At 49.7% G+C, this 27685-nt stretch overlaps 1 protein-coding gene across 2 annotated transcripts; it reads left to right on the plus strand.

Annotated features, from left to right (window-relative positions):
- The first annotated feature begins 1335 nt into the window (after positions 1 to 1335).
- Positions 1336 to 27672, plus strand: CHAF1A (chromatin assembly factor 1 subunit A). 2 transcript variants are annotated; one of them, XM_037505102.2, is made up of 15 exons: positions 1337 to 1439; positions 3849 to 3899; positions 6417 to 7273; positions 12220 to 12273; positions 14988 to 15217; positions 15436 to 15496; positions 15830 to 15898; positions 18667 to 18893; positions 19428 to 19596; positions 19718 to 19798; positions 20218 to 20310; positions 21324 to 21576; positions 22040 to 22530; positions 26705 to 26801; positions 27226 to 27672. In XM_037505102.2, the coding sequence occupies exons 1-15, from the start codon at positions 1388 to 1390 to the stop codon at positions 27300 to 27302; spliced, it is 2862 nt and encodes a 953-aa protein (XP_037360999.1). In that variant the 5' UTR covers positions 1337 to 1387; the 3' UTR covers positions 27303 to 27672. The 2 variants fall into 2 exon arrangements, with proteins under 2 accessions (XP_037361000.1, XP_037360999.1); XM_037505103.2 differs by lacking the exon at positions 12220 to 12273 and having other exon boundaries at positions 1336 to 1439.
- The last annotated feature ends 13 nt before the right edge of the window (positions 27673 to 27685 follow it).

Raw genomic sequence — 27685 nt, forward strand, 5'->3', positions numbered from 1 at the left:
CTAATGGTACTATTTTTAATGGTTTGAAAAAAACCCATGTGTTTCTGATGTATACCCTCAGCAATGATCCACCAGTCTGAATTTTTGCAGAATGCCAGCATTTCAGACAAAGGGAGGGAAAACATTCTCATGGTTGAGATGGGAAAGCTTGAGGCCTTGAGTGAGTCATGACACCCAAAGTGATATCCCTAAATTCTCCTTCTCCACATTATTTCCAAACAGTACCACTGATTTAATTATCCAATCTATAGACTCAGTAGAATTGCAAACCTGGGTTAAATCTTCTCTCCCCACTTCTGCTCTGCTTTAGAAATTAATTTTGTGATTAAAAACTTACTTCTAAGATATGCAGGCTTACACTTAAGGTTCCTGTTCTTTGTGAAGTTTTTAACCTATGTGATCACACAGTCCAATCACCTGGTATCTAGGCATTCAAGCAAATGTTGATTAAACACTAATGTATTAGTGCCTATAGATCCCTGGGTTACAGGGATGAAAGATTCCCGCCCTCACTAAGTGAGTGACAGAAACAAGTTAATTCACCAATCAAAGAAAATGCTAATAAACATCCGCTGCGATTCCCTCAAGAAAGAACAGGTGCAGGCACTTCATTTGTTGGGTTGGAGGAGGAGTGATTGGGAGGTGTAAAGATCTTACAGTTAAGTTGAAATTAGGAAAAGAACTGCGGGAAGAGAGTTCTAGGCGAGGAAACATGTGCAAGAATCAAAAGGATTAAACCAGAAACATTTCGTTGCATACATTCTGAATATATATACTGCATGTCACATGTTTCTAAGTATCACCCAGGTTTCATTTATTTTTATTATCCACACAAAATAATTTATGATTTCAATTGCTATTGCTATATTCATCCGATTTCCAATTAGGATAAAACTCAGAACTTGAGAGTTCACCTAAATCGCAGTTCCGGTTGTCAACCCGCACCCAAATAAAAAGATTCCTCTGGTGTAAAAGACGGGCTCTCCCGCCTCCGGCGACCTAGGGATCCCACGCAATCAGCCAATCACAGTGTAGAGCTCTCAGATTGACACCTCCAGCTGCCAATCGCAGGGCGCCTCCTTCCAGCCAATGACAGGGAGGCAGCCCACCCGACCGCGGAAATACCAGCAGGGGAGCCAGTGGAGGACAGGAGGTCGCGGCTCTCGCGAGGACGCTTCCGGCGCTACCCCCGCCCCGGCGCGCCCCGTCACGTGGCGCGGTCTCGCCCAATTGCCTCGCGGGCTGCGGGGGTCGCTGCGGTTCCCGCCAAATACGAGCGCGGCGGCCGCGGCAGCAGCGGCGCGGGCGGGAGGGCGAGCGGCGGCTGCCTCCTGAGCGGAGCCCGCGCCTCCTCCGCCCGAGGGGAGCCCGAGCCACCGTCGGGGCGATGCTGGAGGAGCTGGAGTGTGGGGCGCCGGGCGCCCGTGGAGCGGCCGCAGGTCTGTTCGGGCCTGCGCTTAGGGGAAGGGGGAGCGCGGCGCGCGGCCTGTGCGGGCCGAGGCGGCTTGGGGGGGGCGGGCTCCCCGACCCCGGGCTGGTCCCTCCGCACCTGGTGGTCGGTCCGCGGCGCCCTTTCCATCCTCAGGAAGGGCCTTGGGACCCGAAGGGCGACCGCATTGACCGCATTGTTTCGGCCGCTGTAGTATTTACCCAGCTTTTTTGCGCCGGTTCTTCTTGCCAGGGCCCTTCGCAGTGATGAGTCAGTGGGGCAAGAGGGGAAGCAGCGGCCCGGGGAGAAAAAAGGGCCGGCTTTGCAGGTTGCAGAGTGTGTTTGTGTCCCCTGAGCAAGTTGGATCGCGCACCCTCTGACGGGTGGGGAAACTGAGGCTCCGGAGTCATAGGGGTACTGGAACCTGAACAGCTTCCGTCTGCGTTCTGATCTTGCCCAGTATGCAAGGCTAAAATCTGCCTTTCTCCTCCAGTAGCTTAGGAAGAAGCTTTCTAGCACCTTGCAGCTCCACCCAAACTGAAAACCTGACTGCCCATATCCTCTTACTTAGCAGGGAAAATTGCTCGGGGACTCATTTTATCCCCAGCACTTGGTGTAATGTTTGGCACGTAGTAGGCACACGATAAATTTGTGTTATTTGAATGAATTAAGGGTTGGCAGGGACATCAGCGAGGCTAGTCCAGGTGTTCTCAGCTCCAGCACTACTGACATTTGGGGCTGTCCTCTGTACTGTGGTGTGGAGCAGCATCCCTGGCCTCCAGCCATTACATGCAAGTAGCAACTCCTCTCCAGTGGGAACAACCAAAAATGTCTCCAGGCTTTGCCAAGTGGTCCCTGGGGAGCATAATCGCCCCTTGGTTGAGAACCTGCACTCTAATTGTTTCCAGGCTTTGGGATTTTACAGTATGAAATAAGATTCCATAAATAAAGTTGGTAGGACTGTCTGTAATGGACCTGTGATGTTTTTATTGGACCAAGTAAGGATGTTCATTTTAAAAAGTTCTACCTGCTATGACCATGTTATCATAAAAGAGAAGGGTATTTTAATGCCAGATAAAATTACGTGGAAAGTGACCTCAGCGTAAAGGGCAGTGGTTACTTTATATACAAGAGTGCTTTGACTGTGTGCACCTTTCAACTGTCAGGTCCCTGGATGGGATCTGTTTTTTATGTCCACCTGAGGTTGCTTTAGGACCTGGGTTACTTTGTTCCATTTGCATCAAAGCTGATGACTTGGGGCCATGCCAATAAATCCTTGTTTCCCACAAATACATTTAAGTGACTGAAAACTATCCTTTAATTGGTCTGGGGGACGGGTGGGGGAAACCATGTTTTTGGCAACATAAAATTTGAGAGTAATTGTCTTGAAATGGGTAGAAAGAAATGATGAATACTTGGGACACCTTTCTTATAATCCAAGAGGAGGGGGTAGAGGAGGCACTATCACCTATGAACAAACTGAGGTTTTTAGAAAGCCTCACCTGCTTTTAAAAAGTACTCATAGGTATAGTTTATAAAAAGTACACAGATTGCCCAAAATAACTAACCTAGATTTTTGCATTCCAGATCTCCTAGCAGGTGTCAGCTTTTAAACTTAATTCTAACCATTCAAAGATACGTCTCCAAAGACTCAGTTCCATTCACGGTCATTTCTTTATCAACTCTGATATAACTAGATGCTATTCCTGAGATTATTTGGTACAGGAAAACATTGTCCCTTATTTACTGACAGCATTTCAGTTTCTGTCTGGCACACTTAAAATGCTTTAAGTTGTATTACCTTCATAAACACTATTTAAAAAGAAAATGAACTATATTTTTTATTTACAGATTTGGTGGCAGGGAGGGGTTGGGTTGGAAGAGGTTGTTTTAGGATCATTTCAGGATGAAATTGGTAATACAGTGTTTTATCTCTACTTGCCTCATGCCCCTTTTCATTGCTCCTGCCACTGTATTCATTGGTATCCCACTCTGCCAGGCGCTGAGGTGATGTGCAGTGTAGGTACATTGGGGAACAAGTCTCCCAGCTGTCACAGAGCTGCCATTCTGTTGAGAGGAGATACAGTGAATAACAACTTTCAGAGGGATAAGTGCACAAAGAAAACAAAGCAAGACCTTTGACTCAACCTATTAATATTTTGGGCCAGAGAAGGGAGGAGGGGGCATCCTTTGCATGGTAGGCTATTTAGCAGTGTCCCTGGCCTCTACCTATTAGATGTAAGAACCTTCACTCCCAGTGGTGACAACCAAAAATATGTCTCAATACTGCCAAATGTGGGGGAGAGGCAACAATATCACCCCTATTGGAGATGGGCTGTACATACTGAGTGCAGCTTGTGCCCTTGCTACTTTATTGTTTCCAACATTTAATAACTTATACTTTGACACTTATTCACAGCCATGGATTGCAAAGACCGACCAGCTTTTCCAGTCAAGAAGTTAATACAAGGTAACTTCCTGGGAATGGGTTAAATATTTGTTCCTATTTCCTATTCTTCATTTCCTTCTTAATTTTATTTTTAATTCACTTGAGCAGAGGCCATGTCTTGTAGTCAACAAAAGCACCAAAGGGCTGGTGGGGGGAGAACAATTGCACCTCACAGTCGGAATCTGGGAAACCCATTGTCATACACTGCTGTTCTTTTAGGGTGCCAGGAGCAAATCCAGGAACCTTTGCCTTTATAGTAGGATTTCTCTACCTCGGCACTGTTGACATTTTGTAATGTCTCATTGTGGGAGGCTGTACTGTATTGTAGAGTTGAGCAGCACCCCAGGCTCCTCCCTCAAATTGTGACTACCAATAATTTTAGTCTCAGATAATTGCCAGATGTCTCTGGGTGGAACTCTGGTGTCCAGGCAGGTAAACTTCCCCAAATCCTACATAAAAAGGGCAGTGCATTTACTCTTAGGCCAAATTAGTAGCTGGATTATATAACCTGGTTTCAAAATTTTATTTTTCCCTATCACTTATACCTTTAACCCTTTTTCCCTCTCCCCTACTTTTTAACCTCTAGAACCTCACTTTGATTATCAGTGCCAGGTAGTTTATTTTGCTTTGATTGTTTCTTCTTTCATATATGTGAATCGCCCAATATATCTATCTGACTTAATTTTGCTATATATAAAGCAAAGTAAGCTCTAGCTCTTTTTATTATTGTGCAAACAGTAGCATTTCATCTTCCCTTATATTCAGTTGGATAGGCATACCACATACTTTTCCAGTGCTCTGTCAGTGGGCGCTTAGGTTGCTTCCAGATGTGAGCTGTTGTAAATAATGTGATAAACACTGTGAAGCATACACTTTTGTTAGTTGAAGGTTTTCTATTCTTGAGATAGATACCCAAAAGTGGGGTTACTGAATCATGCTATCTCCATTTTTATTTTTTAAGTGGTTTATTTTAATTTTTTTTTTTTTTTAAAGATTGATTGATTGATTGATTTATACAAGCACTGGGTACAGTCAGAAGCGCAGGAGGGTGAGAGAATTCACCAGAGCCAGAGCAGGAAACAGTACAGGCAGACTGATGATACACTGCTGAGGGGAGCAGTGGGCGGCAGGACAGATCTGTGCGCCATGTGGGACCCTCGCCTGGTGGCTGGGGATCGAACCAGCACTACAGAGGCTGCAGGCAGCTTCGCAACCCAGCGCTCAACCGCTGCACCACCGGGGAGGCCCTATTTATTTATTTTTTAAGATTTATTTATGCATACAAGAACCAGGCCTCCCCGGTGGCGCAGCGGTTGAGCGCTGGGTTGCGAAGCTGCCCACAGCCTCTGCCATGCTGGTTCGATCCGTGGCTGCTCCCCGGCCGCCGGGGGAGGGTCCCACATGGCGCGCAGACCTCTCCTGCTGCCCGCTGCTCCCCTCAGCAGTGTACTTCATCAGTATGCCTGTTCTGTTCCCCGCTCTGGCTCTGGTGAATTCTCTCACCCTCCTGCGCTTCTGGCTGTACCCAGTGCTTGTATAAATAAATAAATAAATCTTAAAAACAAAAACAAAAAACTGGGATACAGGCCAGAGGTGCAGGGGATGAGAGGATTCACCAGTGTCAGAGTGGGGAACAGAACAGGCAGATTGACCGAAAAGTACACTGCTGAGGGGAGCAGTGGGCGAATAGAAGAGGTCTGCTGCACCATGTGGGTAACTCCCCGGTTGGGGATTGAACTCATGCTGTAGTGCTGCAGTAGCTTCATAGGTTGTGTCTTAACCCCTTGCGCCACTAGGGAGGCCCAGTGGTTTATGTTTTTTAATCCTTGATTGGTTATCTGGTTCACCTATAGGTAGGTGCCATCTATGAAGATTGATGGCAAGATTGGTGTTGGTAGGAATCATGTTAAAAGCATGAGGTTAAAGGATTGGGGGCTAACCATGGAACCCAAGGGTGTGATTGTTTCAGTAACTGGTTAAGAACAGGTTTATTTGGTCTATTACATTATAAAATAGAGATGTATTGGCATTTAAGCAAGTGTGTGTTCCTTGGGAAGTGTTCCCATGAATTTGCTCACCATCCTGAAGTATTGCTGTGTGTCTCTGAGGACCTGCTGGAAGCCTGGTAAGCGACGAGAAGATAGCTATTTGCTTGAGAAGGCAGGCTGACAGAGCCTGGGATATTAGAGGCATAGAGAAAAATCCTTACACAAGTGTATCAAACTCTAGCTTTTCTGAGCAAGTTACCTTCAGATGAGCTTGCTACCCATTATAAATAAATTGGGAATTTGAACTAGATCTTGAACTGATCAGAAACTCTCTCTTGAAATTCTAGTAGCATCCCTGCTAAAAACTGGTCTTTTTTTTTTTTTTTTTTAAACTAGGATGCTGGGGAAATGCACAATGAAAAAATAGCCCTCTTTTAAACTTTAAAATCCCCTTCCCTAAGCCCAGCGAGGCCACTAATTTTCAGGTATTGGGAATATTAAATATTGTCACACTTCACACCAAAACAATGACCATCTCTCTTCCTTTCAGCTCGTCTGCCTTTCAAGCGCCTGAACCTCCTCCCAAAGGAGAAATCTGAGGATGGGTCTGACGTCACGAGTAGTTCTCAGGGTGCTGCCATGCAAGGCCAAGTCCCTGATTTGGAAACCTCTCTGGACAACTTGGAGAATGACTGTCACTTGGGTTCCGACAGAGATTTGAAGCCAAAACTTCTGAATGGGAAGGGTCCTTTAGATAACTTTTTAAGAAATAGAGTCGAAACTAACGTTAGCCAGGCTGCCGTAATCATTGATTTGACAGAGGACTCAAGTGATCAAACAGACAACTCTGTGGCCCGTGATAAACTAAATTCTGAAGCCTCTGCTCAGGGGGAGGCTGTAAATGGAGTCACAGAAGAAACTGGAGACAAGAGGCAGTCGTTGCCGAAGGCCAATGAGGATGCATCAGTGTTTCCTGGAGCATTCCTTTCAGACATTCCGTGTCACAGACAGGAGGAGGCTGCTGGCTTGGGGGTCACAGAAAGGAGTGGGACCAAGCTGAAAGATTCACCCCAGAGCTGCCCTGAACTGATGGGTGGTCTAAGAATGTTCCTGGAAAAGGAACAGAACGGTTGGAGTGAAGCTGGGGGCATCCTGTTCAAAAGGAAGGTGCCTGTGGTGGTCTTAGAGGATATTCTGGCTGTGAGATCCCCCCAAGCCAAGTCTCCAGCAACGCCCCTGGACAAGGGACTGCCCTCCGCGGGTGAGCTGCTAGAGTCGGGCCCTGAAGAAGACTCGGTGCTTAGCCATTCATCCTTGAGCTCTTCTTCTACCAGCTCACCTGAGGGGCAGTCTGCTCCCGGAAAACAGCCTGGCAGTCCCCTCCCCACCTGCATACCAGTACGCAGAGTGAGTATTTCCCTAAGTGCCTGGGGTACCTGCACAGGGTACCTGCCCTTACTTTGTTGTTTAAAGATTTATTTTATTTATGCATACAAGAACTGGGATGCAGGCCAAAGGTATGGGGGGGGGGTGAGAGGATTAACCATAGACAGAGTGGGGAGCAGAACAGGCAAATTGAAATACACTGCTGAGGGGAGCAGCAGGGGATAAAGGCCTGCTGTGCCATGTGGGTCAGCTCCCTGGTCGGGCATCAAACTCAGGCCGCAGTGGTTGGCGATAGCTTGATAGCGCTGAGACTTTAACTCCTGTGCCACCGGGGAGGTCCCCTACCCTCACTTTTACCTGCAGATAGTGTGCCACTCACATGGCAGGTGGCTGAGCCAGTGGGGCCACAAACTAGGTTTTATGACTCCCAAAAGAAGACTTGTAGGCTTGTAATCTTTTCCATATCAAAAACCAATTGAGGGGCCTCCCCAGTGGCGCAGCGGTTGAGCGCTGGGTTGCGAAGCTGCCCGCAGCCTCTGCAGCGCTGGTTCGATCCCCGGCTGACCCCCGGCCACCAGAGGAGGGTCCCACATGGCGCGCAGACCTCTCCTGCCGCCCGCTGCTCCCCTCAGCAGTGGACTTCTGTCCTTCTGCCTGCTCTGCTCCCCGCTCTGGCTCTGGTGAGTTCTCTCACCCTCCTGCGCTTCTGACTGTACCCAGTGCTTGTATAAATAAATATATAAATAAATCTTTAAAAAAACAAACAAACAAACTAATTGAGGTATCTAGTTAACCTGTACGCTGCCATGTGCTAGTGGCCTAGTCAGTCAATGCCATTCTGAAAGTCTTGGTTATTTACACCTGATTGATGATACTGGTCAACTTTGCCGTGGTAGTGAGTAACAAACTTAAGAAGACATCTGTCAGTCCTCAAGTCGGACTTCAGCTTCCTCCGTTCCTTTCTCTTGTCCAACACAGACTTGTGGGGATGTTGGTGATAGAGTCAGTAAACTGGTGAGGAGACCCCAAGATTGCAGGAATCCCTACATGGTGGATTCTGTAGGGTCAGCTCTCAACAGCATAGCTGCCCATCTTGAGAGCCAGACTCATCCAGAGTGATGACAACCAAAGACAGAGAAAACTGCCATTTTAGAGCCCCAGAAGGATGACTTCTGACATGTTTCTGATGGTGTTTTTGGTTAGCACAATGTCAAACGTCTCTCTTCTCACCTGGCCTTAAGACTTGATGAAATTGGCCAAGAATCCCCAAGTGTGTTTAATGATGGAATTTTTGTTTTTTTGGTTTTATAGCACTTTCATTTAATTCTTGTTGGATTTTTATATGCGGTGGTTCATTCAGTCTCTGCTTGCTTAATGTGACCATAAGTCATCAACCTGGATTGATTTCTGAATTTTTTTTTTTGAAGATTGATTTATGCATATAAGAGCTGGGCTGCAGGCCAGAAATGCAGGGGCTTGCGGGGAGGGTGACAGGACTCACTGGAGACAGTGGGGAATAGAACAGGCGGATTTTCTGAAATACACTGCTGAGGGGAGCAGCAGGCAAGACAGGAGAGGTCTGCTGTGCCATGTCGGTCAGCTTCCTGGCCGGGGATTGAACTTGTGCTGCAGTGACTGTGGATAGCTTCATAGTACTAAGATTTAACTCCTTGCACCAACAGGGAGGCCCCTGATTTCTGAAATTCGACCTCTCAGGGACTATTTTTCTAGGTGATTCCATTTCATGTGTCTTCACCTCCTAAGGAGTATAGGAGGAAGGAAAAATGGTTTCCTCCCTAGGTTCAAAAAATATCAATCAAGAATAGAGCAGTCTTTTTTCTTCTAAGTTTGTAAATGTGGCAGACTGCGATGTGCATTTTCAAAACTTACATCTGAGCCATTGTTCAGATTCAACATGCAAGTCTGAATCACTTTTGCTGCCACCATCTTGTCCCATCTATTAAATAGCTTGAAGACTGCTGCTTTGCAGAACTGCTTTGTGGTGTGATGTGTTACAGCCAATGGACCTGGACCCCGTGCTGTGTACCCATGTTTCCATTCTTCTTAAAGTGTGTTTTTGTGCCCATGGCTAGACTTAAGAATTGAAATGGGGGGAGGCCTCCCTGGTGGCGCAAGGGGTTAAGACACAACCTATGAAGCTGTCCTCAGTCACCGCAGCACTAGTTCAATCCCCGGCCAGGGAGCGACCCACATGGCGCAGCAGACCTCTCCTGTCTCGTCCGCTGCTACCCTCAGCAGTGTATTTCAGTCAGTCTGCCCATTCTGGTCCCTACTCTGTCTCCAGTGAATCCTCTCACCCTCCCCCACAACCTCCACATGTCTGGCCTGCACCCCACCTCCCTACCTCTTGTATGCATAAATAAATCTTTAAAAACAAACAAACAGAATTGAGATTCCCTATAGCTGGACATTCTCTTGAACCTTATGTCCACTGGTTCAATTGGCCTAACAGCTGATAGCATGAGCCCAGCAAGCTCAGTTTAGGAAATCCTGTAGCCGCGATGCTAGGTCTGACTGAACTCAGCCCGGGAGTTTAGAATGCCCTGGAAAGGCAGTGCCCTGCAGGTTTACAGATACTTTACATTGCAAGTGGTGAAGGCTTCGGGCCACCCAAGAGCCTGTGGCAGGAAACTGCCCATCTCCAGCAGGAGGGTCCACCTATCAAAAGAATGTCACACTGGTGCTGGGTGACACCACAGGTCTGAGAGCAAAGAATACATCTGTGCCTGGCCCAGAGACCCCTTTCAACTCATGTGCACTGCTTTCTAGAAATCTCTTCACTTCCAGAATTCAGAATTTATTGATTTTGTTAATTTGTTCATTTCATCGTTGGCACCTAACTCTAAGAACCTTTCCCTGCTGTGGGGCCCAAATTTTTTCTTGACTCCTGTTTCCTGCTACCATGTAATATGTGTGATTTTTGCTGGACTCTGTTTGTCCTGGAGCGGGTAAGGTAAAAGCTCTGTATGGAGCCCTCAGGCTTTCCTCACTGCCCTTCCTTCCAGGAAATGCGTGAAAGTGCAGTTCCTGCTGTCCTCTCCTTGGGAGTTGGATAGAGCCCCTGAGAGAGTTTTGTTTTTTAAGTATTTGAGGATCTGGAGAATCTTGCTTTGAAGAAACAGTAATTTGGGAACACCTTTTTAAAAATCACTCCCAAGGTCTTGACTGGCCACAGAGTGTTCAGCATTAGAGCTTGGTCTGTTTGGGACAGAACCATCTCTCAAGCTGTTTGCACTTACAGGTGTAATTAAGCCTACTTTACGGATGGCTGAAGATGATTATTCTGTGGATAATAATGCTGATGCAGTTTTGTCCCTGAATCTTTTATCTCTATATACCAAGGAACCCAGATTACTTGGAACTTCATCCTGTGCAATTCCATTAGAAAACTCATTGAAACATTGCAGGCCCCTGTAGCCCCTGTCTCTCCCCCAGGGTTGCCATTATTTTTCTTCTGTGTGCCAGTGCTGGGGAGATCCCTTAGGAATACAGTGTCACTTTGTTTCCTTGCGTGGTCTGTGTATTGTAATTATGTTTCTTTCTCATTCCAGGGAGTCTAAGCTATTTTTTAGAATGGGGTGGTCTCTTTTTTAAGGGCTGTGTTGTTAACCCATGGTGTGACTATGTGATAGTCTTCCTTTCATGTATTTTTTTGGGCTCTAAGCACAGTGGCCGGCTCCGGGGAACATACACATTTGCCTGCTTGCGTTCTTTTAATATGGGTGGGCCACCTGGGGGTATATGTCTTCCCTCTGCTTCCTTTCCCTGGCTGGGGCCATCGGGGAGGCCCCAGTCTCAGTTCTTGACTGCCTCTCCAAGCCTAAAGTGGACCTCAGGCTCTTCCAGCCTCATGTCTCTGTTCATTTTTTTTTGAGTCCAGGGGTCTGGATATCAGGGGTCCTATTCTGAGTGTCACTTAGGCTCCATGGTGAGCCCTTTGTTCATACATCTACCTAGGACAGTAGAGCCCGCAGGGTGATGGGCATCCTGGTAAATCCTGTCACCTATGCTCAAATTGCAATAGGACAGTAGAGGCTAGGGGTCCAGACTGAAGTGCCACCGCTGGTGAGTTGACCTCTTATCCTGAGCTTTCGCTCCACGGTCTAAAAGGCTGATCTGGGGCCTCCCCGGTGGCGCGGCGGTTGAGCACTGGGTTGCGAAGCTGCCCGCGGCCTCTGCGGCGCCAGTTCAATCCCCGGCTGCTCCCCGGCCACCAGAGGAGGGTCCCACATGGCGCGCAGACCTCTCCTGCCGCCCGCTGCTCCCCTCAGCAGTGTCCTTTGGTCCTTCTGCCTGCTCTGCTCCCCGCTCTGGCTCTGGTGAATTCTCTCACCCTCCCGCGCTTCTGACTGTACCCAGTGCTTGTATAAACAAATAAATAAATAAATACATAAATAAAAATACATGCCTCTTTAAAAAAAAAAAAAAAAAATAAATAAATAAAAGGCTGATCTGCACCAGAGCAGAGAGTATTTTGTGGTCTATGGGAATCCAGCCCATAGACATGCTTTATCTGATTCACAGTGTTGATTCCTAAATATATTTATAAAATTCACATAATATTCCCACTATCTTCAGAAAATCGTCAGGAGTGGCTAAGCCTGAGAGCTGTCCAATGTGGAAAGGGCAGGTCCTCTGACTGCTCTGCCATGTGCCTGCCTTCCAGGCCACTGACCACTGGCCGCTGCTTTTGTTTTCACGCTTTCCTTGTTCTTCTACTTGGTCCTCTGCACTCACCTGTTATTGCCCACCCCACCCCCTCCCTTTTATCCTGGGTACATGCATGTGCATGTTTATCGCAGTGCTTGGCCCTCTCCAGCATTTTTGTTCTGTAGGTGGAACTGGTCACTCGAAAAGGTTTTCATTTTTCTCATTGTGCAAAGTTCTTGATAGCGTGGGTCACCTCCCCTGTCCACGTGTTAAACAATAAATGTCTTTCATTTCAGATACCTAAGAAATTGGTCAGTTCGGCAGAGAAGATCAGGATGAGACTGCTAAGAGTAAGACATTTTCCCTGAAATAGAACATTACCCTGCTGTGCTTTTTGCATAAAATAGTAAGCAAAGCCTTTTGCACTTCCCTTGGCCTAGTGTTTGCCTTCCCCCTGCTTATTCTGACCATCATTCTATTGTTGCCTCATTTTACACTTCTTGACATGTGGATTGCATCATTTAAGCTTTCTAAATCCTAAGTGTTTGCCTGTAGCCTTTTCTTTTTTTTCCCTAAAGATTTATTTATTTATGCATACAAGAGCTAGGGTACAGGCCAGAAATGCGGGGGTTGAGAGAATTCACCAGAGACAGAGTGGGGAACAGAAAAGGCAGATTGACCGAAGTACACTGCTGAGAGGAGCAGCGGGCGAGTCAGGGAAGGTCTGCTGCGCCATGTGGGCTGCTCCCTGGATGGACGGGGATCGAACACATGCTGCAGAGGCTGTGGATTGCTTCATAGTGTGGTGCTTAGCCCCTTGCACCACCAGGGAGGCCCTGCCTGTAGCCTTTTCTAAGCTTTTATCACAATCATTACTACAGTTACTGCTACCTCAGTAGTTGGGCTGCCCATTATAGCTGAAAGTTGCCCTCCAGGGAGCCCCTGCCTCTTCCTGGGTCTCAGTCTCCTACTGGTGGGTTCCAGTTCCACCCCTGCCCCAGTGCTATAACATTTTGGTGCCCTGAAAACTAGATGGGTGATTACTGCTCAGTGGTTTCCTGCTCAGTCTTTGATTATATTATCTAGGATTCAAGCCTCACACACAGCTATGAAGGGGTCTTTCTTATAGTGAAGAACAGAGAAGGCCAGTGGGCTTCTCTCCACCCTTGCCGACTCACGAAGGGGCACCAAGGACATGAGTGAGGTGTCCGCCAGGTGTTTCCTGTGTGACAGCTTGTAGCTTAGCCAGGCATTGGTGGCCTTTTTAGAGTTTATCTCATTCTTCATTGGCATTTCAGACAGAGTTGGACACGTGAAGGAGTGAGGGCAGGGACAGGACTCGGGTATGGCTAAAGAGACCTGATACCTTTGGCTTCCATTTCTTAGGAATGCAGAGGATACTTTGCAAAAACAAGCATTCAGACATTTCTGACTGCACGTCTGTCTCCATGACTCTTGTAAAGGGATCAGAGGTTGTCAGGGCATAGCGTATGATGTTCTATGTAGAGATGAGGGCATAATCACATGCCCTCAGTTGAAGCCGAAAGCTCAGTTGTCAGTTAAGAAACCCATCTTGGGGCCTCCCCTGGTGGTGCAGCGGTTGAGCGCTGGGTTGCAAGGCTGCTCGCAGCCTCTGCAATGCCAGTTCGATCCCTGGCCACCGGTGAGGGTCCCACAAAAAAAAAAAAAAGCCCATCTTGACTGGGTAACGGCCCTTGAAAATTACCTCGTGTGTTAAAGCTAATCACCCATTCCATCAGGCAGGTGAGTTTTTAATACAAATTTAAGATTATATAATAACTCAGTGCCACTGGCCACATACTGATTTTTTGCAATGAGGAATGATGTGATAAAATGAAATGTTCCAACTTCAAAGAACATAGAAGGAACTAGTTGTCTTCTCCTACCAATAATCAGTTCTTCATTCTTCATCTAACCTCTTTTTCAGTTCCTGTTAGTTTTAAAAATAAAGAATTTTATTTTTCCTTTAGTTTTTTATGTGTTCTCATGTATTCCCCATCATTTTAAGACTTAGTAGGTTTGGTGGGGATGGAAAGAAAAATGTTTTTGTCTTAGAGGTAAGGAGACAAAACCTGCAGGTGTTTTAATATCTTTATTTTGCCATTGCCTTCTGGTTAAATAAATGCAGTCAAACCTAATAGCCAGTACTTGCAAGGGCAGCCAGAGATATTATATTTTTTTAAGTTAAATGAAAAACTTTGTCCTGTGATTAAAGACGGCATTTTTTTTCCCTCTCCAACTTTATTGTTTTGCTGAGTATTTACACAACCATGTAATTTGGGGAGTACAACTTCACACCTCCTATGTGCTTATGCCTCACCCTGCACCAGAGCTGCAGCACCAACATCCTGTCACCTCCTTCCTACTTCCCTTCACCCCTCTGGTAGCCAGTTTGTTGTTTACAGTCTAGGAATTCTTTCTGCTGTGCTTTCCCAGTTTGCTTTCTTGGCTTATTTATGTTCTGCAAATGAGTGAAACCATCCAGTAACTCTCTTTCACTTTCTGACTTCACTTAGCATTGTCACCTCAAGATCCATCCATTTTGTCCAAAAGGCATATTTCAGCTTTTTTTAATCTTGAGTAGTATTCCATTGAGCATATATTCTATGACTTTTTTAGTTAAAGAGGCGTTTTTTTTTTTTTACTTTTCAAAAATTTATTTTTTATTTATACAATGGCTGGGGTACAGGCCAGAGGTGCGAGAGGGTGAGAGGACTCACCAGAGACAGAGCAGGGAGCAGAACAGGCAAACAGACCGAAAACACTGCTGAGGGGAGCAGCGGTGTGCTCAACCCTCTGCGCCACCAGGGAGGCCCTAAAAGAGGCATTTTAAACAGATCTTATCCCAACCTAACTGCAAGGTCCTGTGATCAAGTGGCTAATTCTCCACGTCTGTCGTGACAGATGTCCAACATGCATCAGAGAGCCCTTGAGTACGAGGGTGCTGATGTCCAGTCTGCCCTAACACGGCCCCCTGAGGATGCTGGCCTGGCCCTCCAGGGGATCCTCAGGACTAACCTGTTCCCTTGTCTTCCGGCTGCAGGATAAGGAGCGTTTGGGCAAGCAACTGAAATTACGAGCAGAAAAGGAAGAAAAGGAGAAGTTGAAAAAGGAGGCCAAACGGGCCAAGGAAGAAGCCAAAAAGAAGAGAGAGGAGGAGAAGGAGCTGAAGGAGCGGGAGCGGCGAGAGCGAAGGGAAAAGGATGAGCGGGAGCGGGCAGAGAAGCAGCGGCTCAAGGAGGAACGGCGCAAGGAGAGGCAGGAGGCACTGGAGTGAGTGCCTTCCCGGCCTGCCTGAGCACTTGGAGGCCTGGCCATGTCTTTCCTCCCGCCCCTCCTTGTACTGAGCCCCTGAAGTGGAGGGTGGGGAGAAACCTCTGGTCTGCTGCACTCTCCTGCATGCCGGGGACCCCTGGCCGCTCTGCTGCTGTGGGAATGCAGGCTTTGTGCACCTGGGTGCTTTAGCTGAAGTTGAATTTCATGTGTCACAGGGCAAAACTGGAGGAGAAGCGGAAAAAGGAAGAGGAGAAACGGTTGAGAGAGGAAGAAAAGGTAGAATGATCTCCCTATTTGAGGGATAGATCCAGATGTCATAATGGGTTTTTTCCTTATTGCTGCCCATTGTTCCCTCGGGAGTGGGAGGCCTGGTGGCCCCCAGAGGAGGGACTGCCGGGTGTGCGTAAATAGGATTTTGTTACTAGTTCCTTGTGCCCACTTGCTCACCAGTCCCGTCCTGCCCACGAGCTATTCTGAGTTTTTGAGGTTTGCCATACTTGAGTTGATTGGTTTTGAGGCTGAAAATCAAAATTTTAAACTTAAAAAGGCCTAGAAGGCCGGCATTCTAGGGGCCTTCATTTCTTCATTCTCTCATCTCTTAAATTGCAGCGCATTAAAGCAGAGAAGGCCGAAATCACCAGGTTCTTTCAGAAGCCAAAGACCCCCCAGGCACCCAAGGTGAGCAGCTGGCATCCATTGGCTCCACTTTTTATTGACTTGTTCCTATTTGAAAATAAAATAAAAGGGTGTCTTCTGACCATCTAAAGGGACCCTCTTTCACAGGAGCTCTTGTTTTGGGTAAGTCTGCTGGGTCGTTATTTAGTTCTTCAATGTGTTCTTGAAAAGGCAAAAAGTGACACATTTGCTAAAACTGCACGATATTCAGAGGTTGCTTCATCAACAGTTCTGTGTTGAGAGCTTTGCAGAGAGGCAGGGAAAGGGGAAGAGAAGTCCTGGTCCTTTAACCTCGGGAGACTTAGCTCAAGATGGGGCCAAGGTAGAGCTTAAAACAACCACACGGAGCTCTCCAGCCCGCTACCCAGTCACCTTCTAGTCCAGCATTTGCTGTGGAACCCCTGATCCACACCCTTCTCCCCCATTCTTCAGAGGTAGCCCATCTCCTTTGATGGTCGTGTACCCTTCCACGCCTTTCTCTTTTTCCACACCTGCATCTACTTGTGTGCTTGTAAACATATAAATCAGGTCTGTTTTCAATTTATGATGTCACCATTTTGCTGTGTCTTGGGTTCTTGCTTCCCTGGGCACATTTGAATTGATAGTTATGAGTAGCTTAACGACGAGATAGGGTTAGAGAGATGCATCGTTAGACCAGGTTGGTGGTGTGCAAACGTCATAGAGTTTACACACACCTTGGTGGCATAGCCTGCGACACCTGCGCTGTGTGATGGGGCCTGTTGACCACCATCTGTGTGGTCTGTCACTTACTGAGATGTCATTGAATGATGTGATTGTATTCATCTTTCTTTTCTTTCTTTTTTTTTTTTTTTAAGATTTATTTATTTATACAAGCACTGGGTACAGTCAGAAGCATGGGTGGGTGAGAGAATTCACCAGAGCTGGGAACAGAACAGGCAGATTGACGAAGTACTCTGCTGAGGGGAGCAGCGGGCGCGGCAGGAGAGGTCTGCGTGCCATGTAGGACCCTTGCCGGTGGCTGGGGATCGAACCGGCGCTGTAGAGGCTGCAGGCAGCTTTGCAGCCCAGAGCTCAACTGCTGCGCCAACTGGGGAGGCACTTCATCTTTATTTTCTGATGGCATATTGGCTTTTGCATGGTAAGCCTTGTGTATCCTATGATTATACATGCACTTTCTTTTTGCTTAAGTTTATGTTTTGTTTTTTATGTTTCATCTTACCTGGACCTGGAACTTGCTCTGACGTAGGGTGTGGCCCCCGGATGTTCCCATTGCCCCTTTGTGAAAAGAACAGCCTGTTGATTCTTGTCCTAGGCCAAATGCTGGAATTGTCAGGGAGTTTAAAAAAATTACAAGGCCTCCCTGGTGGGGCAGGGGTTAAAGTCTCAGTACTATCAAGCTATTGCCAGCCACTGCGGCCTGAGTTCAATCCCCAGCCAGGGAGCTACTCATATGGTGCCGCAGACCTCTCCTGTTGTGCCCACTGCTTCCCTCAGCAGTGTATTTCAGTAGATCTGCCTGTTCTGCTCCCCACTCTGTCTCTGGTCAATCTTCTCACCCCCCACACCTCTGGCCTACAGCCCAGTTCTTGTATGCATAAATAAACAAATCTTTAAAAAAAATTTGCAAGGACCCAGCTCCTTCCTCAGAGAACTTGATGGGCTCACTTTGGACATTGGGAATTTTGTTTCCCACAGTGAGTGCCATTGGCCTCAGCTGCTCTTTTCTTTCTGAGGTGAAAGTCTTGCTTTTTGAGACAAAATTTCAAAGACATTGATCCTTCTCCTGATGCCCCATGTACTGTGTTTCACTTTGTGAACAGTAAAGATACTGACAGAGCTCTGATCAAAGGGAAAAGCAAATCCATCAGAATTTATAAGAGGATGATTCTTGAGAAATAGATCCTGATATTCCAGGTTCATATCAGGTCTCAGGGTTGAAAGTGGACTCTATGTCTTACTAACTCATGTGACAACAAGGCTATAGCAAGTCAGTCGCGTTACTGAGTCTTGGTTTCTTCGCTGGAAACTGTGCGAGGGGAGGGCCTGATGTCTGGTTCCAGCTGCTGTTCTCTGCTGAGGGTGGCACGACTAAGTGCCTCTCCCTCAACCTCAGGTCTCGTTTTCTTTCTTTAAAAAAAAAAATAGGGCCTCCCCGGTGGCGCAGCGGTTGAGCGCTGGGTTGCGAAGCTGCCGGCGACCTCTGCGGTGCCGGTTCGATCCCCGGCTGCTCCCCGGCCACCAGAGGAGGGTCCCGCATGGTGCGCAGACCTCTCCTGCCACCCGCTGCTCCCCTCAGCAGTGTCCTTCGGTCCTTCTGCCTGCTCTGCTCCCCGCTCTGGCTCTGGTGAATTCTCTCACCCTCCCGCGCTTCTGACTGTGCCCAGTGCTTGTATAAATAAATAAATAAATAAATAAATTGGTGGTTTCATATTAAAAAAAAAAAAAAATAGGTTTATTGAGGTATGATGCACAGTAAAATTCACCCTTTACAGCGGTGCCATTCAATGAGTTTTGATAATACATGGGGCCCCAATCTTTGTAATCAGATCTAGAATATTTCTATCCCCCTATAGTCCGTCCCCTCTCTGATCCCACACCCAGGCAACTGATGATCTTCTCTCTGGCCGATAGTTTTTGCCTTATCTAGAGACGCTTGTGGTTGGCATCACACAGCCCATGGCCCTTGTTTCTGTCTCAGAAGCAATGATGCTGTGCATGCCACACCTCCTTGCCACTGCTGGGTGGTCCTCCCCAGCACAGCTGTGCCCCTGGGTCTCTTCTCCTTTCAGACCCTGGCCGGCTCCTGTGGGAAGTTTGCCCCCTTTGAAATCAAAGAGCACATGGTCCTCGCCCCTCGGTGTCGGACTGCCTTTGACCAAGACCTCTGTGACCAGTTAGACCAGCTCCTCAAGCAGCAGAGCAGTGAGTTCTCATTTCTGAAAGATCTAAAAGGTCGACAGCCCCTCAGCTCTGGACCCACCATGGTTTCGAACCGGAACGCGGAAATTTTTAACAGGTTAGTGATGGGGAGACTGTGTAGTTTGCTGGTTGGTGAAGTTGAGCGCTGTTGACAGCATCCGAGCTGCTGGTGGGGAGACAAGGCAGAGCTTTGGTTCTGGCCCACTGCTGACTCACTGGGACCAGGCCTCAGGCCCTGGATGTCTCTTTCCTGGCTTCCTGGGAGCCTCTGTGGTCTCCCATGTGTAGTGGTCTTGCAGAAAGCCATGGTGTTGGCATGCACGCTTCCCTCCCTGCCTCTGGTGGGAGGGATTCCTCTCTGCCAACCTTCCTCTAAGGTCATTTCCCTGTTCTTACTGATTTACTTTTTCTCCTCCAGCCCAATTACGTAAATGCTATTGGGCAGCAACTTGACCACCTTGTTTCTCCTTCCTGGCTTTGGGTCTCTGGAATGATGTTCCTGAGCTTCCTTTGGGAGCAGTCACTGCTGCTCTGCAGTGGTACCCTCCTGCTGGGGTGCTCGTGGCCTGTTTCCCCGGGAGGCTGTGGCCGGTGAAGAGGAGGGATGTTACTGAACGTGGTGTTCCCGCAGTGACATGGTGATCGTGGAGAGCAGCAAGGTCGATGGCGTTCCTGAAAGGAGGAAGTTCGGCAGGATGAAGCTCCTGCAGTTTTCCGAGAATCACCGACCTGCATACTGGGGGACCTGGAATAAGAAGACGACGGTGATCCATGCAAGGGACCCCTGGGCCCAGGACAGGGTGAGTTTGGGGGCCAGGTGCACACCCTCATTTTGCCTTTTTCCCCATTGGGTTCTTGGATTTTGTATATTTTCCTTCTAACTCTGAAGACAGTGACACACTAATGTATTTGTCTTTTCAGAAGCTGCTTGACTATGAGGTGGATAGTGATGACGAGTGGGAAGAGGAGGAGCCAGGGGAGTCCCTGTCGCACAGTGAAGGGGTGAGCACAGACACATTCCCGCCAGAAGACTAGGGCCGGGGCCAGGAGAAATGGACTCACAGCTTGTGTTTGACCTGTAGTGTTACCTGACAGTTTCAGCCAGTGTCTGGCTTGCTAGCCTCTTGAAAAACTTTTTCTGATGATGCTGACCCGTCTGCAGAGTGGCAGTTTCAGGTGGAGTATGCCCCATTGCTTCACAAGCACTCCCACCCCTCATCTTACATCCGACCTGCTCTGCTGGTCTGCTTTCTGTCTGAACACCCCCTCCCCCCACCACCACCACCGTGCTGTGTGGGGATTAGCTAATGGGATTTGTGCTGACCCTCGTGGTTCCACAGGAAAACAACAGATGAAAATTTTAAATGAAGCAGAACCTGTTCCTACATGATATGAACGTACTTCCTCTCTCTCTTTTTAAGGATGATGATGATGAAGTTGGAGAAGATGAAGATGAGGATGATGGTTTTTTCGTGCCCCATGGGTACCTGTCTGAGGATGAAGGAGTAACTGAGGTGAGGGGTGAGCGGAATGGTGGCTGGATCAGAAAAGAGCTCAGTTAGAGAGGGAGCTTGGGGGCTACTCATTGGGCATGGTGCTGAAGGCCCCGCCCCACTGCCTGGCCTGTTGCGCGCAGCTGTGCAGGCAATTCCCAGCATCTAGTGGTTTGTGGGATGCTTGAGCCTACACTTGGGTTTTGCCTGGGAGGGTGGGGAAAGTTCCCAGTAAGGACAGTGCTGTGAGAAGAAACCCTGGCCAGAGAATGACTGTGGGATGTAGATCAGGACATGAAACTTTCTTTAACATTTTGTTAGCAGAAGTAAAACAAAATATGTAGATCTTAATTATTCTGTGTGATGAGATTTAACATTGACTACATTTGTGAAACCACCAACCAAAATACAATCTAGAATATTTCTCTCCAGAAGATTCCTCCAAACCCTTTTCAGTTCACCTTCCACCATCCCCACCGACTCTAAGTTGTCCCACTTGGTGGGACTTTTGAGCCAGCCACCAGCCATTCTTTGGACTCCAGAGGCCTGCGGGTTGCAGCGTCTGGGCGGTGGTGTGGTACGGCTAGGGAGGATTGTCTATAAGGCAGGCACGAAGGGTGTGTGTTCACTGTATTCCTGACCAAAGAGGCAGGTGGAGGTCTCCTCATACCTGTGAGCACATCTGTCTTAGAGACTGGTATCGGTCAGATCCAGGTATTGGACAGATCCAGGAGTGCATGTTATTGGTGAGGTGATGAAAATACCTGTCACTCACCAGTCGCCCACATGGTAGATGCATCTGAAACACCAAAAGAAAGGAAGTGCCCACTGTCGTTCCGTCTAGAAATGCTCTGCCCATCTCACCACCTAGAAGACAGGCTGGGATGATGTGGGGGTGCAGAGGCCTGAGGGTGTTCCCGGAACTGGCCCTTGCTCTGCACATTGGCCCATCTGCCCCACCATGCTCTCTGCGCTCACTGTCCTGGGGTGGAGAGGAGTGGGGGCCTCAGTGAGCCTCTACTCTTCCCTCCCAGGAGTGTGCTGACCCGGAGAACCACAAGGTTCGCCAGAAACTGAAAGCCAAGGAGTGGGATGAGTTTTTAGCCAAGGGGAAGAGGTTCCGAGTGCTCCAGCCCGTGAAGATCGGCTGCATCTGGGCATCCGACGGGGACAGTGGCGCCGACCTCAAGGTGCTACAGCAGTTCACAGCGTGTGTCCTGGAGACCGTCCCCTCCGAGGAGGAGCAGACGCCCAAGTCCTCCAAGAGGGAGAAGAGAGACCAGCAGAGTGAGTGCTGGCGAGGGTGTGTGGTGTGGAGAGGGTGGCTCCCGCTGCCCCTGGGTGCTGGGGAACTTCATTAGACAACTGGATTGATAGTTCTTTGAATAAATAGCAAAACCAGAGTTTGCTCAGCACATCTGTCCTCTGATAGTCACAGTATGAGGCAACTATTTGACTCGTTTCACTAACCAGGACAGAGACTCAGAGGAGGCTGACCTGAGGTCACACACTACCCCAATACACGGCGGCCTCCTCAGGGGAGCCCGGTGACCCAGGGTGAGGGCGTAGCCACCATCACTAAGGAAGGACAGGGCATGAATGGCGCAGGGTGGTTTATCCTCACCCCAGCCTGTGACATGTGGGCTCCAGAGTATCTTCAAGCCCCACTTAAAAGGCCCTGAAGCTATCATGTCTTGGCCTGGGTGACACGGAGGCTGCGCCCGATGATCATTCCCTTTCTCCCTGCTAGTCTTGGCCCAGCTGCTCCCGCTGCTGCACGGGAACGTGAACGGAAGCAAAGTGATCATCCAGGAGTTCCAGGAGTGCTGCCGCCGGGGACTGCTTGGCAGGGACATCGGCAGTCCTGAGAGCAGTTCCGCCAGCCCCCCAAGCCCTGGCTCCTCACGCCCACAGACTCCTACTGCTGGCGAGGACACCGCTGTCCCCTCCAAAGCCAGACTCAAGCGGATTATTTCCGAGAACTCGGTGTACGAGAAGAGGCCTGACTTCAGGATGTGCTGGTACGTCCACCCGCAGGTGCTGAAGAGCTTTGACCAGGAGCACCTGCCTGTGCCATGCCAGTGGAGTTACATCACCATGGTGCCCTCAGCCATCAAGGAGGACAGTGGCAACGTCCCTGCTGTGGGGCCTGGACAGGGGACACCTGTGCCGCTGAAGAGGAAGTCTGCGGGCAGCATGTGCATCACCCAGTTCATGAAGAAGCGCAGGCACGACGGGCAGGTGAGCCGGGTGGGGTGAGAGCACAAGGTGGCGTTTCATTCTTCATAAGGTTTCTATTTTATAATGTTGCAGGTTTCACAGCAAAATCAAAGTGACAAAATTGTCCAGAAGTGAGAGGGAGCCAGGAATTCCCATCTACCCAACACCCCACATGCACAACCTCCCCCACATGCAATATCCCCTACCAAAGAGGGTGTTCGTTGCATGGATGAACTTACGGTGACACATGGCTGTCACCCAGAGCCCATGGCTGACACGAGTTCATCTTGGTCGCGTACGTTCCCTGGGTTTGGATAATGCCATGTGGCCTCCCTCTCAGCGTCACACAGAGTAATTTCACTCAATAAAATGCTCTCTGTCTACCTCGTCATTCCCCCTCCCCTGGTCCCTGGCAAGCACTTCTCCTGTCTTGACAGTTTCATCATTTCCAGAATGTTGTAGAGCTGGGATTGCACCGCATAGACTGGCTTCTTGAGTAGTGTGTGCAGTTACGCTTCCTCCGTGTCTTTTCGTGGCTTGACACCTCGTTTCTTTTTAGTGTTGTGTTGTGTTCCGTGCAGCGAGTTTCATTCTCAGGGCTTTTGTTGGTGCTGTGATCTGGTAGCCATTGTTACTCTGAAGTGTCCAAACATGGCTGCCTCTAGTTAAAACACCAGAGGAACCCCAGCTGCAGTTGGAAAGTGGGTGAGGCCAGCTGACGTGCTACCATTCAACTGTGTTTGCAGGCCTCTGCCCCCATCAGTCAGCCCTCACCCTCGCTGTGGTGGTCCTCGCTCATGCGCGTAACCCGTGTTTCTCTGTGGGAAGTTCGTTAGCCCCTGTGACCTGTCACCTCATGCCCTACATCGCAGTGGTGGAGAGAAGCTTCCCATCTTAACGAGCCTTAGGAAAGAGCTTCAGCTAGCGTGCTCCTCCTGGAAGGAGACGGGGTGTGCGAGACAGCATACACCTGGAGTCAGTGTAATGGGGTTTCAGCCGTGATCACACTGTGTGGTCGGTGTGATCTCCTCGCTCATGGGGGCGGGACGTTTTGTGTGGACTCAGCGCTCTGATGACACTCCCTGACGCCGCACAGAATGAGTTGTGGGCTGGCCCAGTTTCAGGGTTAACCACACCATGCAGGAGTCTGAGACTGTTCTGGGCCTGCACGTTGCCGGGGGAGGCGTGCAAAATGTCTGGAGTTCTGGAACACCAGCCCCAGTGATTCTGATTCAGCAGGTGTCAGAACCCCCGGCAAAGGGCCCAGGACCACAGCCCAGGCCAGCACGGCGGGTGCGTCTGGAGGAGGGAAGTGCCGAGCCCCTTGGTCTCAGCAGTTCCATGGGCACTAATCCCAGCCACTCCTTAGGGTGCTGGAGGTGGGACCCCTCTGCTCAACAACTCTTGGACCCCAGGATCATGTCAGGCCACGGGTGACCGCCCTTTGGATCACGGCTCGCGCCTGTTGTAGGGTTGTCTCCAGCAACAAGGGCCGATCCATGGCACACTGCCCGGGGCCAGGCTCCTCCTGTCTTCCACGCCCTCTCCCTTGATGTGAGGCTGTGTCTGGGCACAGGCAGCTGCTCTACCTCCAGCCAGCAGGGCATGGGCTGCTGAGCCTTCCCTAGGCGCCTTCCACCTATGTCTTGCCCAAAGGCTCAGCCACCCTTGTTGCAGGAGGCACTGGGGAGATGAGTCTTAACTACCAGTATTCGGAACAGAATTCTGCTTGCTCTTGGCAGAATGGGTGGAAGAACATTCTGGTGGTATCCACTGAGCAGAGCCGGCCACTGCACGGCATCAGCACAGGGTGGGAGGGACAGGTCACTGGAAGGCAGCATGGGGGGCTCAGGAGGACGTGGATGCTGCCCTTGAGTTTTGGTAAAGCTACTCACTAATCCTTCTGAACCCTCAGGGATAGTTAATGCTAAACTCTAAATGTGTGTAACTGTGTTAGGGTGGGTTGGATTTTCTTCATTTGTGAGGATTTTTAGATCTTTAGAGTTCCAGATAGTGATACCTGTGGGACCTCAGGTATTAGGGTCTAATGAGACTGATGTGGCTGAGGTGGACATCAGTTCTGCTGCCAAGCATCTGTGTGGGCCCAGGGTGACTCAACTCTTTAGGCCACGGTTTTAGAAAGAGCAGAGTCTGCTTGCCCTTAACAGTAAAATTATTCTGTCATCAAAGTGGAACTAGAAGAACAACAGGTGTTACACAGTCTGCATCTTCCTGTCACTAAGCATCCTCCACCACCGAGTCCTTGGCTTGTCCTCCCTGTGCATCTCTGCGTCTGCCCCGGGCAGTGGTGACCGCAGCTGGTGCACTTTCCCCTTCTAGCAGCTGCTGGCAGCTCTCAGCACAGCGGACCTGGTGGCATCCTAAACTCTCACCTCAGAGTTCTTTACAAGCTGTAGTGTGCCGGCAGGGTCAAGGGTGGTGATTTCTCTGGAGAGTTTGGATCTAGATAAACCTTTATTCGTCACACTTGCAGCTCCTGTCTGGGGGCCCTGTGGCTGGGGATATGCTCTTTACACAGAATTCCTAGCACCGTAAAGATACTTGTTCCTGTGGCTTAACAGGCCCAACCAAACATGTCTGCTGCCAGGTGGCTCTCATCAGCACAGTCGAGAGCCGGACAGTTCTGCTCTTCTTTGCTGAACAATTCTTTTGTGACAGGTACCTGAAAACGGTCCGTAGCATCCTCCCAGGGGAACTCCTCTCTTGGTGGTGTCTTTGGCTTCTGTCCACCTGCAGAATCTGGTGATGAAGCTAATCCACCAGGAACTGATAGGGCCTGTTGAGCAAGCCAGGGAAGTGGGCTGCAGATCTTAGTCTGGTCACTTCGTCGTCCCTTTTCCAGGCAAATGGAGATTTTTTTTTTTTTTTAATCTTTTTTTTTTATTTTATTTTATTTTATTTTTTTATAGAGGCATGTTATTTATTTATTTGTTTGTTTGTTTGTTTGTTTTGTTTATACATGCACTGGGTACAGTCAGAAGCGCGGGAGGGTGAGAGAATTCACCAGAGCCAGAGCGGGGAGCAGAGCAGGCAGAAGGACCGAAATACACTGCTGAGGGGAGCAGCGGGCGGCAGGAGAGGTCTGCGCGCCATGTGGGACCCTCTTCGGGAGGCCGGGGAGCAACCGGGGATTGAACCAGCGCCGCAGAGGCCGTGGGCAGCTTCGCAACCCGGCGCTCAACCGCTGCGCCACCGGGGAGGCCCTGGAGATTTTTTTTTTTTTGTAACAGGAATTCTAGAAGTGTTTTGGAAAATAGCCTCTCTGTTGAAATAAGCCTGTCTCCACCTCTCCTGCTGGTTCCCTTAAGTTGAGAGAGAGAGAGAGAGAGAGAAAAAGAGAGAGAGAGAGAAAATGGCTGATGTTTAATGTGTGTCCTAATATTTTCTGCCTCCTCTAGTGAAAATGGCTCAAGAATCTTCATTAGAAATTCACAGCTGGGGGCCTCCCCGGTGGTGCAGCGGGTTGAGCGCAGGGCTGTGAAGCTGTCCGCAGCCTCTGCGGTGCCGGTTCAATTTCTGGCAGGACAGGGAGATTCCCACATGGTGCGGCCGACCTCTCCTGTCTCGCCCGCTGCTCCCCTCAGCAGTGTTTTCGGTCCATCTGCCTGTTCTGCTCCCTGCTCTGTCTCTGGTGAATCCTCTCACCCTCCTGCGTGTCTGGCCTGTACCCCAGCTCTTGTATAAATAAATAAATCTTAAAAAAAAAATTCACAGCCGTAGGAGAGACCTTCCCACCCGTCCACATCTTTCCTCACTGCTGTCCACAGCTACCCGGATGGTATTCTTCCTGGCTAAACTGATCTGAGCCTAAGTTACGTGAGAGGGTTGTCAGGTGCCAGCTGCAGGGGCTGAGCTGTTGGGAGATGCTGGAATGGAAAGTGCCGCCTCCCTCAGTTCTCTCATCAATTTCAGTTTCAAACCAAACCTGAAACCCAAAATTCTAATCAGAAGCCATTTGCAAATTAGTTTTTAATCAGGTGAAGAGCAACAGTAGTTCGCAGAGACCTGAATTTACTCTGTTCGTTGAGACAACCCCCCAGGCTTGCCCTTGGTCACAGAGCAGACGCCCGGAGTGGGTAAAGGCAGAGAGCGCCGCGTGGAGGCCCGCGCAGGAGGCCCTCCGGCGCCGTGTCCCTGCCAGCGCCGCTGCTGACGTCTGTGCTTGCCTGACCAGGTGGGGGCTGGGGACCTGGACGGCTTCCAGGCAGACACGGAGGAAGAGGAGGAAGAGGACGGCGACTGTGTGATCATGGACGTCCCGGATGTTGGGGGTGAGAAGGGCTGGCGGGACGGGAGTGCCTGCCCGCTCTCCTGGGCGCCCCTTTTATACACAGTGGGTGCACAGGGGGGTTACAGACCCAGGGGCGTTGGTGGGCCGCCTCGTGGTGGGTGTGCATCGCTGGTTCCGGTCCGGGGCTGAAGGCTGTGTTGGCCTGAAAGCTCCGTTCAGGGGGTGGAAGAACTGAAGGCTGCTGAGGAGAGCCCCGGGGGCATGGGTGGGCATCAGGGCAGAAGGGTCTCAAGGGGTGGGTGGGTTTGGGGGGCACCAGTGACCTAAGCCCCTGTATAACCTGAGAGCTACAGCCTCTCCTTTTCCCGTGATCAGTGGGGGCCGCCCCGGGAAGGTGCCCACTGACCGAGAGCAGCACGGCTGGCAGCGTGGCCGCTGAACCCCCCTCCCTGTCTGCCTTGCAGAGGTCCCGGCCCTGTGTGAAGCCGCCCCCCAAAGCAGCAGTTCAGTGGGAATGGACACCGGCGAGATCCCCTCCTGAGCCCCGCCGCCCGTGCGTGTACGTAGCTGGTTAGGGGATTCTCGACGCCTCTCAGATACTTGAAAGCCCTACGATTCCTGTGTAAAGAGCACTTTGTCCTGCTTCACAGACCTCCCCCGGAGGTTTGGAGAGTTTTATAGAGGATGCTTGATTCATTCTTTCTGACATTTGTAAAAACTCCCCCCCAGAAGCTGCCTGTCACCCGCCCTCTAATAAAGCATTACCGCAGTGTACCGGCTCCACGGGAAAGCCCGGCCAGCCTCCCGCCTCCCTCGGCAGGCGCCGTGGCCACGGGCGTGGAAATGAACTGGAGGCCCGCCCGGGGCTCGCTGCGGCGCGGGGACCTGACGCGGACGTGTATAAACTTGTCTGGCCCTGACCTG

Source organism: Talpa occidentalis, unplaced genomic scaffold (genome assembly GCF_014898055.3).
Source record: "Talpa occidentalis isolate TD23 unplaced genomic scaffold, MPIMG_talOcc4v2.1 talOcc4.12, whole genome shotgun sequence".
NCBI lineage: Eukaryota > Metazoa > Chordata > Mammalia > Eulipotyphla > Talpidae > Talpa > Talpa occidentalis.

Coding starts and splice junctions, on each gene's coding strand:
- CHAF1A (XM_037505102.2), top strand. CDS start 1,388: ATGCTGGAGGAGCTGGAGTGTGGGGCGCCGGGCGCCCGTGGAGCGGCC. Junction 18,894..19,427: donor AACGCGGAAATTTTTAACAG/GTTAGTGATGGG, acceptor GTGTTCCCGCAG/TGACATGGTGATCGTGGAGA. Junction 21,577..22,039: donor GGAGAAGAGAGACCAGCAGA/GTGAGTGCTGGC, acceptor TCTCCCTGCTAG/TCTTGGCCCAGCTGCTCCCG.